The sequence below is a fragment of the Lipotes vexillifer genome, unplaced genomic scaffold, assembly GCF_000442215.2.
Source record: "Lipotes vexillifer unplaced genomic scaffold, Lipotes_vexillifer_v1.1 scaffold814, whole genome shotgun sequence".
Classification (NCBI taxonomy): Eukaryota; Metazoa; Chordata; class Mammalia; order Artiodactyla; family Lipotidae; genus Lipotes; species Lipotes vexillifer.
Window position 1 is genome coordinate 749148 of NW_006784081.1, and position 11670 is coordinate 760817.

General features: G+C 55.0%; 1 protein-coding gene across 1 annotated transcript in view; it reads left to right on the forward strand.

Annotated features, from left to right (window-relative positions):
- Positions 1-11670, forward strand: part of OBSCN (obscurin, cytoskeletal calmodulin and titin-interacting RhoGEF) — a gene marked incomplete at its 5' end in the record, with an annotated part of 134611 nt that overhangs the window by 52118 nt on the left and 70823 nt on the right. Inside the window, 11 exon segments of the mRNA XM_007456511.1 lie at positions 2295-2558; positions 3666-3929; positions 5187-5450; positions 5764-6027; positions 6347-6610; positions 6937-7200; positions 8107-8370; positions 8926-9189; positions 9783-10046; positions 10602-10863; positions 11186-11451. Coding sequence (XP_007456573.1) covers positions 2295-2558; positions 3666-3929; positions 5187-5450; positions 5764-6027; positions 6347-6610; positions 6937-7200; positions 8107-8370; positions 8926-9189; positions 9783-10046; positions 10602-10863; positions 11186-11451 — 2904 coding nt within the window.

Here is an 11670-nt window from a genome sequence, read left to right on the forward strand (position 1 = left end):
CATTCCTGCAGCACGAGTCTCCCAGCACCTGCTTCTGTGAGGCTCATATCAGATAAAGAGCAGAGAATATGGTCCTCCCTGCTCTCAGGGGCTCATGCCTGAGGGAGGGAAGGAGGGCACCCATACGGTACAAGAGTGGAAGTATGGTCCTCTTGAGGGGGCATGCCAAGAGAGAAGCTAGGAAGTTGATCAAAGCGTGGCCCCCGAGGGTGGGATGTCAAACGGGGTGTCAAGAGGTGGAAGCTGGGACATGCATGCTGGGCCATGGGAGAGCCATGATGGGAGGTCCTAGGTTCTGTTGTCCAGTGCCTGGTGGTTAGGAGAGGTGAGGTGGGTGTAGGGATAGGATGGAGGTGAGGTGGGTGTGGACAGTGCTTGACTGTGGAAGGAGAGGAAAGGGGGGCAGGAAGAGCTGCACAGAGGAGCAGAGCCAGAGTCAGGAAGGGCAGGTGGACACCCGTGCTGGCATTGGGGTCCCTGTCTGGCATCTGTGGCAGGTAAGCTGGCTCTAGGCGACTGCCACAGAAGGGGGTCCATCAGGCGTGGCGTGGCGACCTGTGGCTGGGACACGGGATGAAAGGTCACAGTTTGAGGGTGGGGCATAGTCAACTAGAGCAGGAGGGCTGGCCCATGGGTTTAGGGGCCAATAGGGCCACTTCCTCTGTGAGGTGGATGATGGCCAGCTGGGTGGATATCCTTGAAGCGGGGTAGAGGGAGTCCCCTTGCATCAGAGCAGCCTACTGTGGGCATTTTGCCTGGTGTCCCCTCGGGTCCCCCCTTCCAACGGATGCTTGTGTGGCCAGCATGGTGTCTGTGGCCCATTCCTGTCAGCTCCAGAGTCCATCAGTCTATGTGTCCGTCTGACCTTCCCCAGCCCTGACTAGCCAATTCACAAAAGTTATGAAGCGTGAGCAGGCCATGGGAGGCGCCATGTCCACATTCATGCTGTGCTGGGAGCTGAGCAAGGCAGCCCCATGCAGTGGTGGAAGGGGCCTGAGACCCTCAGAGATGAGGACTCAGGACGGGGCTTGGCTGTGGTGTGGCGATAGGTCAGCTCCCTGTGCCGGGGGTCCAGGTCCTCAGGGGCCTGCCCTAGTGAGGGCCTAGTCACTTCCTGCGGGGGTAGCAGATGGGACAGAGGATGAGGCCACCCACCATGTCCTGAGAGGGTCCTGTGAGCAACATTGATGAAGGGGCCCAGGGGCATCTCAGCGCAGAAGGAAGGACAGCTCTGTAGGTGCACAGGGGCCTCACATCCTGGGCCCTGTTGGGCCATGCTCAGAAGACAAGGTGGACACTGAAGAGGGTTCTGGAGTCTGGGCAGGGCCGTCATGTGCACAGACACTCAGATCTTGGGGGAGAGGCCAGGCCACCATGCCACCTTGAACTTCATGAATGGAGTGCAGCGTGTCCAGCGCAGAGACACTGGGCACTCGCACTGTTCAGACCCACCAGGAGACCACAGGGGATGTGGGCCTGGAGGCCTATCTCTCAGTCAAGAGCAACTTGCACTGCACGAGGCACCACCAGTGGCCAAGGAGCGGAGGACCCAAGTTGACCAGCTGCAAGCAGCCCAAGAGAGCTGCTTTTAAGAGTATGCAGGTCCCAAGGACACCTACTCCAGGACGACAGGCCAGGAGGAGGGTGGCTTTGGCTTCCCTTATAGCTGTGGTGTTCCTAGCTCTGTCAGTCCAGTTCAGGCCCAGTCATGCCGGGGCTCTGGCCCCAGCAGCAGCAGGAGTTGACAAGGCGGGAGTGCTGGTGCAAACTCGTGGGAAAGTTTAGGTAGCCCTCTTTGTGTCTCCGTCCCCAGATGTATCCCTCAAGATCATAAAATTGCTAAGAAATGAGGCCTGGAGGGGGCCACAGCCATGGTGTGGTATAAGCTGGGCAGCCTGGCATGTAGAGTGGGGGAAGGGGTCTGGGCCCTTGAATCTGGCATCAGATACACTCTGAGGCAGGATGAGCCATGGAAGATGCTGAGAGGACATCCCTTCTGATTACTGTCCCTTTCCATCCATCCTGTGGGCACTGTGGCCATTTCTATGTGTCTGTCCATGTCATGAGGTCCTCACTGAGGATTCCATTTCCTTTCTGGTTTGTATCTAGATGGGCTCAGCCTAGTCTGTCCTCTGCTCCCACGCACTGCCACCTACCCATGTGTCTGTGGGTCCAAGCTTTTATTCCTTATTTGCTCCAAAGTGTGAGTGTTTTATTGTCAAGTGTCCACATCCTGATCTCCCCAAATTCTCCAGAGAGTCTGATGTTTTCTGTGTCACTCTGACCCTGCCCAGCCCTGCCCACCAAGTTCACAAAAGGTCTGAGGAAGGAGGAGGCCACAGAAGGGACCACGGCCACACTGCGCTGCGAGCTGAGCAGGACTGCCCCCGTGGAGTGGAGGAAGGGGCCCGAGATCCTCAGAGCCGGGGACAGAGTGAGCCTGAAGCAGGACGGGGCCGTGTGTGAGCTGGAGATCCGTGGCCTGGCTGTGGCGGACACTGGGGAGTACTCGTGTGTGTGCGGGCAGGAGAGAACCTCAGCCACACTCACTGTCAGGGGTAAAGACCATGTGAGGCCAAATGGACTTGTTTCCATGTCACCACCTCCCCTGTTGCATCCTGTGGCTTTCTGTATCTTTTCAACTGGATTCCCCCAGCTGTCCCATGGCTCCTGTTTCCTTGTTCAGTAGATGTCACGTCCAGTTCTTTGTGTTCTCTGTTCCCGCTGGGGCATTTGCCTCCATCACCATCTGTGCATTTGTCCACTTGTTTATACTGTGCTCTTTTGCAGTTTGTGTGGTTTTTGTGGTGTCCTGGACACAGAGTCCCCTGAGAGAGTCTGATGTTCTCAGTGACTTCTTAGCTTTCCTCAGCCCTGCCTGCCAAGTTCACAAAGGGTCTGAGGAATGAAGAGGCCACAGACGGGACCATGGACATACTGTGCCATGAGCTGAGCAAGATGGCCCCTGTGGATTAGAGGAAGGGCCCCGAGACCCTCTGAGATGGAAATAGGGGGAGCCTGAGGCAGGGTGGGGCCGTGTGGGAGCTGGAGATCATGGCCTGGCTATGATGGATGCTGGGGAATACTTGTGTGTATGTGGGCAGGAGAGGACCTTGGCCATGCCCACTGTCAGGGGTAAAGACCACGTGTGATCAAGCAGAGCCATGTTTTGGTGTTCAGTTATTGACTTCATTGCATCCATCTGCATTCATTCCACGTTCTCTCCCTGTCTCGGTGCCACCCTTTTTCCATAAGGCAGTGGAATCCCTTCCACCTTCCTGGGCTGTTGTATGAACCAGAGGAAACCAGCAATTAAGCCACTTCCCACCCCTCGTGTCACCACTGGTACTGTCCTGTTGTACTGTTGGAGTCTGTCTTTTCCTCCATCCTGTCACGTTCTGACCCCAAACTTCTCCAGAGAATCCGATGGTCTCCATGTCATTCTGACCCTTCTCAGCCCTGCCTGCTTGGTTAATACAAAGTATTAGGCCTGAGGAGTCCACAGAAGGGGCTGGGCTGAGGGAAGCCACCAACCACAGTATGTCCTCGGCACACCCAGCACATGGCCCATGTGTGCTTGGGTTTTGTGTTTCCTCTGTGTTGTTCGCATCCTGCCTTTTGTGTGTGCTCACAGAGTGTGATTGTGTGTGTGTCTTTCTGACCAGCCCTGCCTGCCAAGTTCACAAAGGGTCTGAAGAATGAAGAAGCCATGGAAGGGGCTACAGCCACCCTGCGCTGTGAGCTGAGCAAGGCGGCCCCTGTGGAGTGGAGGAAGGGGCCCGAGACCCTCAAACCTGGCGACAGAGTGAGCCTGAAGCAGGATGGGGCCAAGTGTGAGCTGCAGATACACGGCCTGGTTGTGGCAGACGCCGGGGAGTACTCGTGTGTGTGCGGGCAGGAGAGGACTTCTGCCACACTGGCCATCAGGGGTAAAGACTGCATGTGGCCACCTGAATGACTTCTCTCTGCCACCTGTTCTGTGCTCTCCCAATGTCACTGTCGTCTTAGGGTTACAGTCACCGTCTGTCTGATCCATCTCACTAAACGCACTGGCCAGCCCTGTCTAGACCCTGTGGGTACAGACCCAAGGGACAGGTGGTGTGAGGACACCCCCAGGGAGGCATCATGGTCCAGGAGAGCTGCTCTGGGCCACTGGCATGTGGCTGGGGCTGTGGGTACGCATGGGGTCTCGACCTCAGGTGTGGAGTGGAGTGGAAGTCTGAGATCAAGGTGTGGACAGGGCTGGTTTCCCTCGAGACCTCTCTCCTTGGCTTGTAGACGGCCATCTTCTCTCCATGTCCTCACATGGTCACCCCTCTGTGTGTGTATCTGTGTCCTAATATCCTCTCCTTACAAGGACACCAGTCATGTTGGGTTAGGTTCCACTCCAGTGACTTCCTTTTTCCTCAGTCACCTCTTTAAAGACCACATCCCCCAGTACGTCTCCATTCTGTGGTCCTGGGGGTTAGGGCTCCAACATATGATTTCTGAGGGACACGATTCAGCCCACAACAGGTTGTAACCAGGGTGGGCTCTGGTCAGCTATAACTTGTGAAGCTCACACTCTTCCTGGAGTTGGGGTGCAGGTTGGAGGGCTTGGGGCGTGGTTAGAAGGCCACAGCTAGAATCCATCAGGGTCTAGGAGACCTGAGCTAGGAGAGTGCGAGTCCAGTGGGGTAAGGAAAGGAATGTGTGAGGTGGATGAGGTGGGGCCTGGTTTGGGCAGGGAAGGCATGCAGTGAGCCCAGATGTGGGCAGTGCTGGACTGACACTCTACCTGGGGTGGGGAGCACAACTGAGGGATGTCAGTGGGGCACTTGATGTCATGGCTGGAAGGTGCCTTCTGGGGTTCTCCCAGGAGAGATGTACATTGCATTGTTGCATGTGTGAGCTGGAGGAACCTGGTTCATACTCTGGGTGCAGACGAGGTCAGCGCTTAGACAGTATGAATGGGTATAGGTAGGACAGATGCACTCTGAGAAGACAAGCGGCCTGGATGGAACCAGTCCCCTGCCACTCTGCACCTCACTGGGAAAGATGCAAGATGATCACGCTGTCATATATGCGTTGGTCTGTCTCTTCACATGTCCTCCACATTGCTGCTTCTGTTCTCATCCTGAATGTTCCGGTCATACGCCCAGTCCTTTTGAGGGGTTGATGGTTTCTGTCCATCTAACCCTCTGCAGCCCTGCCTGCTCGGTTCATCCAAGATCTGAAGACCAAGGAGGCCACAGAAGGGGCCACTGCCATACTGCACTGTGAGCTGAGCAAGGAAGCCCCGGTGGAGTGGAGGAAGGGGCCCAAGGCCCTCAGAGCCGGGGGCAGAGTGAGGCTGAGGCAGGACGGAGCCATGTGTGAGATGGTGATCTGTGGCCTGGTTGTGGCAGATGCTGGGGAGTACTCATGCGTGTGTGGGCAGGAGAAAACCTCAGCCATGCTCACCATCAGGGGTAAAGACCCGTGTGGCCAAGCAGAGCTGTGTTTTGGTGTCCAATTATTGACTTCCTGGTTTCCCCCTGCACTCATCCCATCCACCCTCCTTGTCTCAGTGTCACCCTCTGCCTATAACTCCATGGAATTCCTTCCTCCTTCCTGGGCTGTTGTGTGAACCATGAGAAACCAGCTCTGAGCTACTTCCTACCCCTCGTGTCACTGCAGGTTCTGTCCTGTTGTCCTGTTGGAGTCTGTTTTTTCCTCTGTCCTGTCATGTCTCCAAAGTTCTCCTGAGACTCTGATGTTCTGTGTTCATCTGACCCTGCCCAGCCCTACCTGCTGAGTTCATAGGAAGACTGAGAAGCAAGGAGGCCACAGAAGGGACCACGGCCACACTGCACTGTGAGCTGAGCAAGGAAGCTGCTGTGGAGTGGAAGAAGGGGCCTGAGACCCTCAGAGCTGGAGACAGAGTGAGCCTGAGGCAGGACGGAGCCGTGTGTGAGCTGGAGATCCGTGGCCTGACCGTGGAGGATGCTGGGGAGTACTCGTGCGTGTGCGGGCAGGAGAGGACATCAGCCACGCTCACCGTCAGGGGTAAAGACCACATGTGACCACGTGGACTGGCATTTGGTGGCTGCCCATCACCTCTCTGCTCTCAGTTTCCTTTTCTACCCTGCTGTCTCACTGTCCTTTTCCTTCCATAATTCTTTTATTGTCCCTGTCATGGTCCTTGTCTGTTGTGTGGCACATATACAGGTTGGACCTTTAAGAGTCATAGTCCACAGTGTGTACTGGGCACACCGAACAGGTGGTCGACGTCCAGTTGGGTTTTATGTCCTCTCGGTACTGTACACATCCTGATTCTTCTGTGTGTTCAGAGAGCGTGATAGTGTTTGTTTCTGACCATCTCCAGGCCTTCCTGCCAAGTTCACAAAGGGTCTGAGGAAGGAAGAGGCCATGGAAGGGGCCATGGTCATGCTGCACTGTGAACTGAGCAAGGCAGCCCCTGTGGAATGGAGGAAGGGGCCCGAGACCCTCAGAGCCGGGGACAGAGTGAGCCTGAGGCAGGATGGGGCCATGTGTGAGCTGGAGATCCATGGACTGACTGTGGCAGATGCTGGGGAGTACTCGTGTGTGTGCGGGCAGGAGAAGACATCAGCCATGCTCACCGTCAGGGGTAAAGACCACATGTGACCACGTGGACTGGCATTTGGTGGCTGCCCATCACCTCTCTGCTTTCAGTTTCCTTTTCTACCCTGCTCTCTCACTATCCTGTTCCTGTCCTTCCATAATTCTTTTGTTGTCCCCGTCATGTTCCCTGTCTGTTATGTGGCACATGTACAGGTTGGACCTTTAAATGTCACAGTCCAGTGTTTCCTGGGCACACCCAGCAGGTGTTCCAAGTCCAGTTAGGTTTTGTATCTTCTATGAACTATCCACGTCCTGTTTCTTCTGCGTGTTCAGAGAGCATGATAGTGTTTGTGTGTTTCTGACCATTTCCAGGCCTGCCTGCCAAGTTCACAAAGGGTCTGAGGAAGGAAGAGGCCATGGAAGGGGCCATGGCCATGCTGTGCTGTGAGCTGAGCAAGGCAGCCCCTGTGGAGTGGAGGAAGGGGCCTGAGACCCTGAGACCCGGAGACAGAGTGAGCCTGAGGCAGGACGGGGCCGTGTGTGAGCTGGAGATCCATGGCCTGGTTGTGGCAGATGCCGGGGAGTACTCATGCGTGTGTGGTCAGGAAAAAACCTCAGCCACGCTCACTATCAGGGGTAAAGACCCATGTGGCCCAACAGAGCTGTGTTTTGTTGTCCAATTATTGACTTCATGGCATCCCCCTGCACTCATCCCACCTACCCTCCTCACCTCAGTGCCACCCTCTTCCCATAACTCCATGGAATTCCTTCCCCCCTCCTGGGCTGTTGTGTGAACCACGAGAAATCAGCATCTAAACTACTTTCCACCCCTTGTGTCACTGCAGGTTCTGTCCTATTATCCTGTAGGAGTATGTGTCTTTTCCTCTGTCCTGTCATGTGCTGCCTTTGAAGTTCTCCCATGACTCTGATGTCTGTGTCTGTCTGATCCTCCTCAGCTCTGCCTACTGAGTTCATAAGAAGATTGAGTAGCAAGGAGGCCACGGAAGGCACCACGGCCACGCTGCACTGTGAGCTGAGCAAGGAAGCCGCTGTGGAGTGGAAGAAGGGACCTGAGACCCTCAGAGCTGGAGACAGAGTGAGCCTGAGGCAGGATGGAGCCGTGTGTGAGCTGGAGATCCGTGGCCTGACCGTGGAGGATGCTGGGGAGTACTCGTGTGTGTGTGGGCAGGAGAAGACATCAGCCACGCTCACCGTCAGGGGTAAAGACCACATGTGACCACATGGACTGGCATTTGATGACTGCCCATCACCTCTCTGCTCTCAGTTTCCTTTCCATCCCTGCTGTCTCACTGTCCTTTTCCTTCCATAATTCTTTTATTTTGCCTGTCATGTTCCCTGTCTGTTGTGTGACACATTACAGGTTGGACCTTTAAATGTCACAGTCCACAGTGTGTACTGGGCACACCCATCAGGTGGTCGATGTCCAGTTGGGTTTTGTGTCCTCTATGTACTGTGCACGTCCTGATTCCTCTGTGTGTTCAAAGAGGGTGATAGTGTTTGTGTTATTCTGACTATCTCCAGGCCTGCCTGCCAAGTTCACAAAGGGTCTGAGGAAGGAAGAGGCCATGGAAGGGGCCACGGCCATGCTGCGCTGTGAGCTGAGCAAGGCAGCCCCTGTGGAGTGGATGAAGGGGCCCGAGACCCTCAGAGCCGGGGACAGAGTGAGCCTGAGGCAGGAAGGGGCCGTGTGTGAGCTGGAGATCCGTGACCTAGTTGTGGCAGATGCCGGGGAGTACTCGTGTGTGTGTGGTCAGGAGAAAACCTCATCCACACTCACTATCAGGGGTAAAGACCCATGTGGCCCAACAGAGCTGTGTTTTGTTGTCCAATTATTGACTTCATGGCATCACCCTGAACTTATCCTCCCTACCCTCCTCGTTTCAGTGCCACCCTCTTCCCATAACTCCAAGGAATTCCTTCCTCCTTCTGGGCTATTGTGTGAACCACGAGCAACCAGCATCTGAGCTACTTTCCACCCCTCATGTCACCGCACGTTCTGTCCTGTTTCCTGTTAGTGTCTGTGTCTTTTACTCCATCCAGGCATGTGCTGTTCCCCAGTAATCTCTGGAGAATCTGATGTTCTCCACACCGTCCAACCCTCTCCAGCCCTGCCCAGCAGATTTGTACAAACATGCGGCCTGAGGAGTCTGCAGAAGGTGTCACAGCCACACATCGAATGGACTGGGCCGAGGGAAGCCCCAGTCCACAGCGTGTGCTTGGCACACCCAGCACATTGCCCGTGTCCAGTTGTGTTTTGTGTCTTCTCTGTGATGTCCATGTCCTGTCTAATCTGTGCCTTTAGAGAGTGTTATAGTGTTTGTGTCTTTCTGACTTTCCCAGCCCTTCCCACCAAGTTCACAAAGGGTCTGAGGAAGAAGGAGGCCACAGAAGGGGCCACGGCCACACTGCACTGCGAGCTGAGCAAGGCAGCCCCTGTGGAGTGGAGGAAGGGGCCTGAGACCCTCAGAGCTGGAGACAGAGTGAGCCTGAGGCAGGCTGGAGCTGTGTGTGAGCTGGAGATCCGTGGCCTGACCGTGGAGGATGCTGGGGAGTACTCGTGTGTGTGCGGGCAGGAGAGGACATCAGCCACGCTCACCGTCAGGGGTAAAGACCACGCGTGACCACGTGGACTGGCATTTGGTGGCTCCCCATCACCTCTCTGCTTTCAGTTTCCTTTTCTACCCTGCTCTCTCATTATCCTGTTCCTTTTCCTTCCATAATTCTTCTTTTTTTTTTTCAAAGTCCCCCTTGGTTTGTTTTTTTTTAGACATCTTTATTGGAGTATAATTGCTTTAGTGTGTGTTAGTTTCTGCTTTATAACAAAGTGAATTAGTTATACATATACATATGTTCCCATATCTCTTCCCTCTTGCATCTCCCTCCTTCCCACCCTCCCTATCCCACTCCTCTAGGTGGTCACAAGCACCAAGCTGATCTCCTTGTGCTATGCGGCTGCTTCCCACTAGCTATCTATTTTTCCATAATTCTTTTATTTTGCCTGTCATGTTCCCTGTCTGTTGTGTGACACAAGTACAGGTTGGACCTTTAAATGTCACAGTCCACAGTGTGTACTGGGCACACCCATCAGGGGATCTGTGTCCAGTTGGGTTTTGTGTTCTCTATGTACTGTGCCTGTCCTGATTCTTCTGTGTGTTCAGAGAGGGTGACAGTGTTTGTGTGTTTCTGACCATCTCCAGGCATGCCTGCCAAGTTCACAAAGGGTCTGAGGAAGGAAGAGGCCATGGAAGGGGCCACGGCCATGATGCGCTGTGAGCTGAGCAAGGCAGCCCCTGTGGAGTGGATGAAGGGGCCCGAGACCCTCAGAGCCGGGGACAGAGTGAGCCTGAGGCAGGAAGGGGCCGTGTGTGAGCTGGAGATCCGTGACCTAGTTGTGGCAGATGCCGGGGAGTACTCGTGTGTGTGTGGTCAGGAGAAAACCTCATCCACACTCACTGTCAGGGGTAAAGACCCATGTGGCCAAGCAGAGCTGTGTTTTGTTGTCCAATTATTGACTTCATGGCATCACCCTGAACTTATCCTCCCTACCCTCCTCGTTTCAGTGCCACCCTCTTCCCATAACTCCACGGAATTCCTTCCTCCTTCTGGGCTATTGTGTGAACCACGAGCAACCAGCATCTGAGCTACTTTCCACCCCTCATGTCACCGCACGTTCTGTCCTGTTTCCTGTTAGTGTCTGTGTCTTTTACTCCATCCAGGCATGTGCTGTTCCCCAGTAATCTCTGGAGAATCTGATGTTCTCCACACCGTCCAACCCTCTCCAGCCCTGCCCAGCAGATTTGTACAAACATGCGGCCTGAGGAGTCTGCAGAAGGTGTCACAGCCACACATCGAATGGACTGGGCCGAGGGAAGCCCCAGTCCACAGCGTGTGCTTGGCACACCCAGCACATTGCCCGTGTCCAGTTGTGTTTTGTGTCTTCTCTGTGATGTCCATGTCCTGTCTAATCTGTGCCTTTAGAGAGTGTTATAGTGTTTGTGTCTTTCTGACTTTCCCAGCCCTTCCCACCAAGTTCACAAAGGGTCTGAGGAAGAAGGAGGCCACAGAAGGGGCCACGGCCACACTGCACTGCGAGCTGAGCAAGGCAGCCCCTGTGGAGTGGAGGAAGGGGCCTGAGACCCTCAGAGCTGGAGACAGAGTGAGCCTGAGGCAGGACGGAGCCGTGTGTGTGCTGGAGATCCATGGCCTGACCGTGGAGGATGCTGGGGAGTACTCGTGTGTGTGCGGGCAGGAGAGGACATCAGCCATGCTCACCGTCAGGGGTAAAGACCACATGTGACCACGTGGACTGGCATTTGGTGGCTGCCCATCACCTACCTCTCTGCTCTCAGTTTCCTTTTCTACTGTTGTGTCTCACTGTCCTTTCCTTCCATAATTCTTTTATTGTCCCTGTCATGGTCCTTGTCTGTTGTGTGGCACATGTACAGGTTGGACCTTTAAGAGTCATAGTCCACAGTGTGTACTAGGTACACCCATCAGGTGGTCGATGTCCAGTTGGGTTTTATGTCCTCTCCGTACTGTGCACATCCTGAGTCTTCTGTGTGTTCAGAGAGCGTGATAGTGTTTGTTTCTGACCATTTCCGGGCCTTCCTGCCAAGTTCACAAAGGGTCTGAGGAAGGAAGAGGCCACAGAAGGGGCCACGGCCATGCTGTGCTGTGAGCTGAGCAAGGCAGCCCCTGTGGAGTGGAGGAAGGGGCCCGAGACCCTCCGAGCCGGGGACAGAGTGAGCCTGAGGCAGGATGGGGCCACATGTGAGCTGGAGATTCGTGGCCTGGTTATGGTGGATGCTGGGGAGTACTCTTGTGTGTGCGGGCAGGAGAGGACCTCTGCCATGCTGACCATTAGGGGTAAAGACGGCCCTGTGGACTTACTTGGGAGCCTGTACTTGTGCCCTTGTCTCTTGTGCCCACACTGGCTCCCCGTGAGTGCTTGCCTCCTCTGTGCCATGTGCAGTTTCTTTATGTCACCCTTGTGCTCCCCCGTTAGAGCTCTGTTCAGTGTCCTTGTGTCTGCGTACTGATCTCCAGCCAAATGACCTCACATGGCTTACGCTCGCCGTAGGGAAA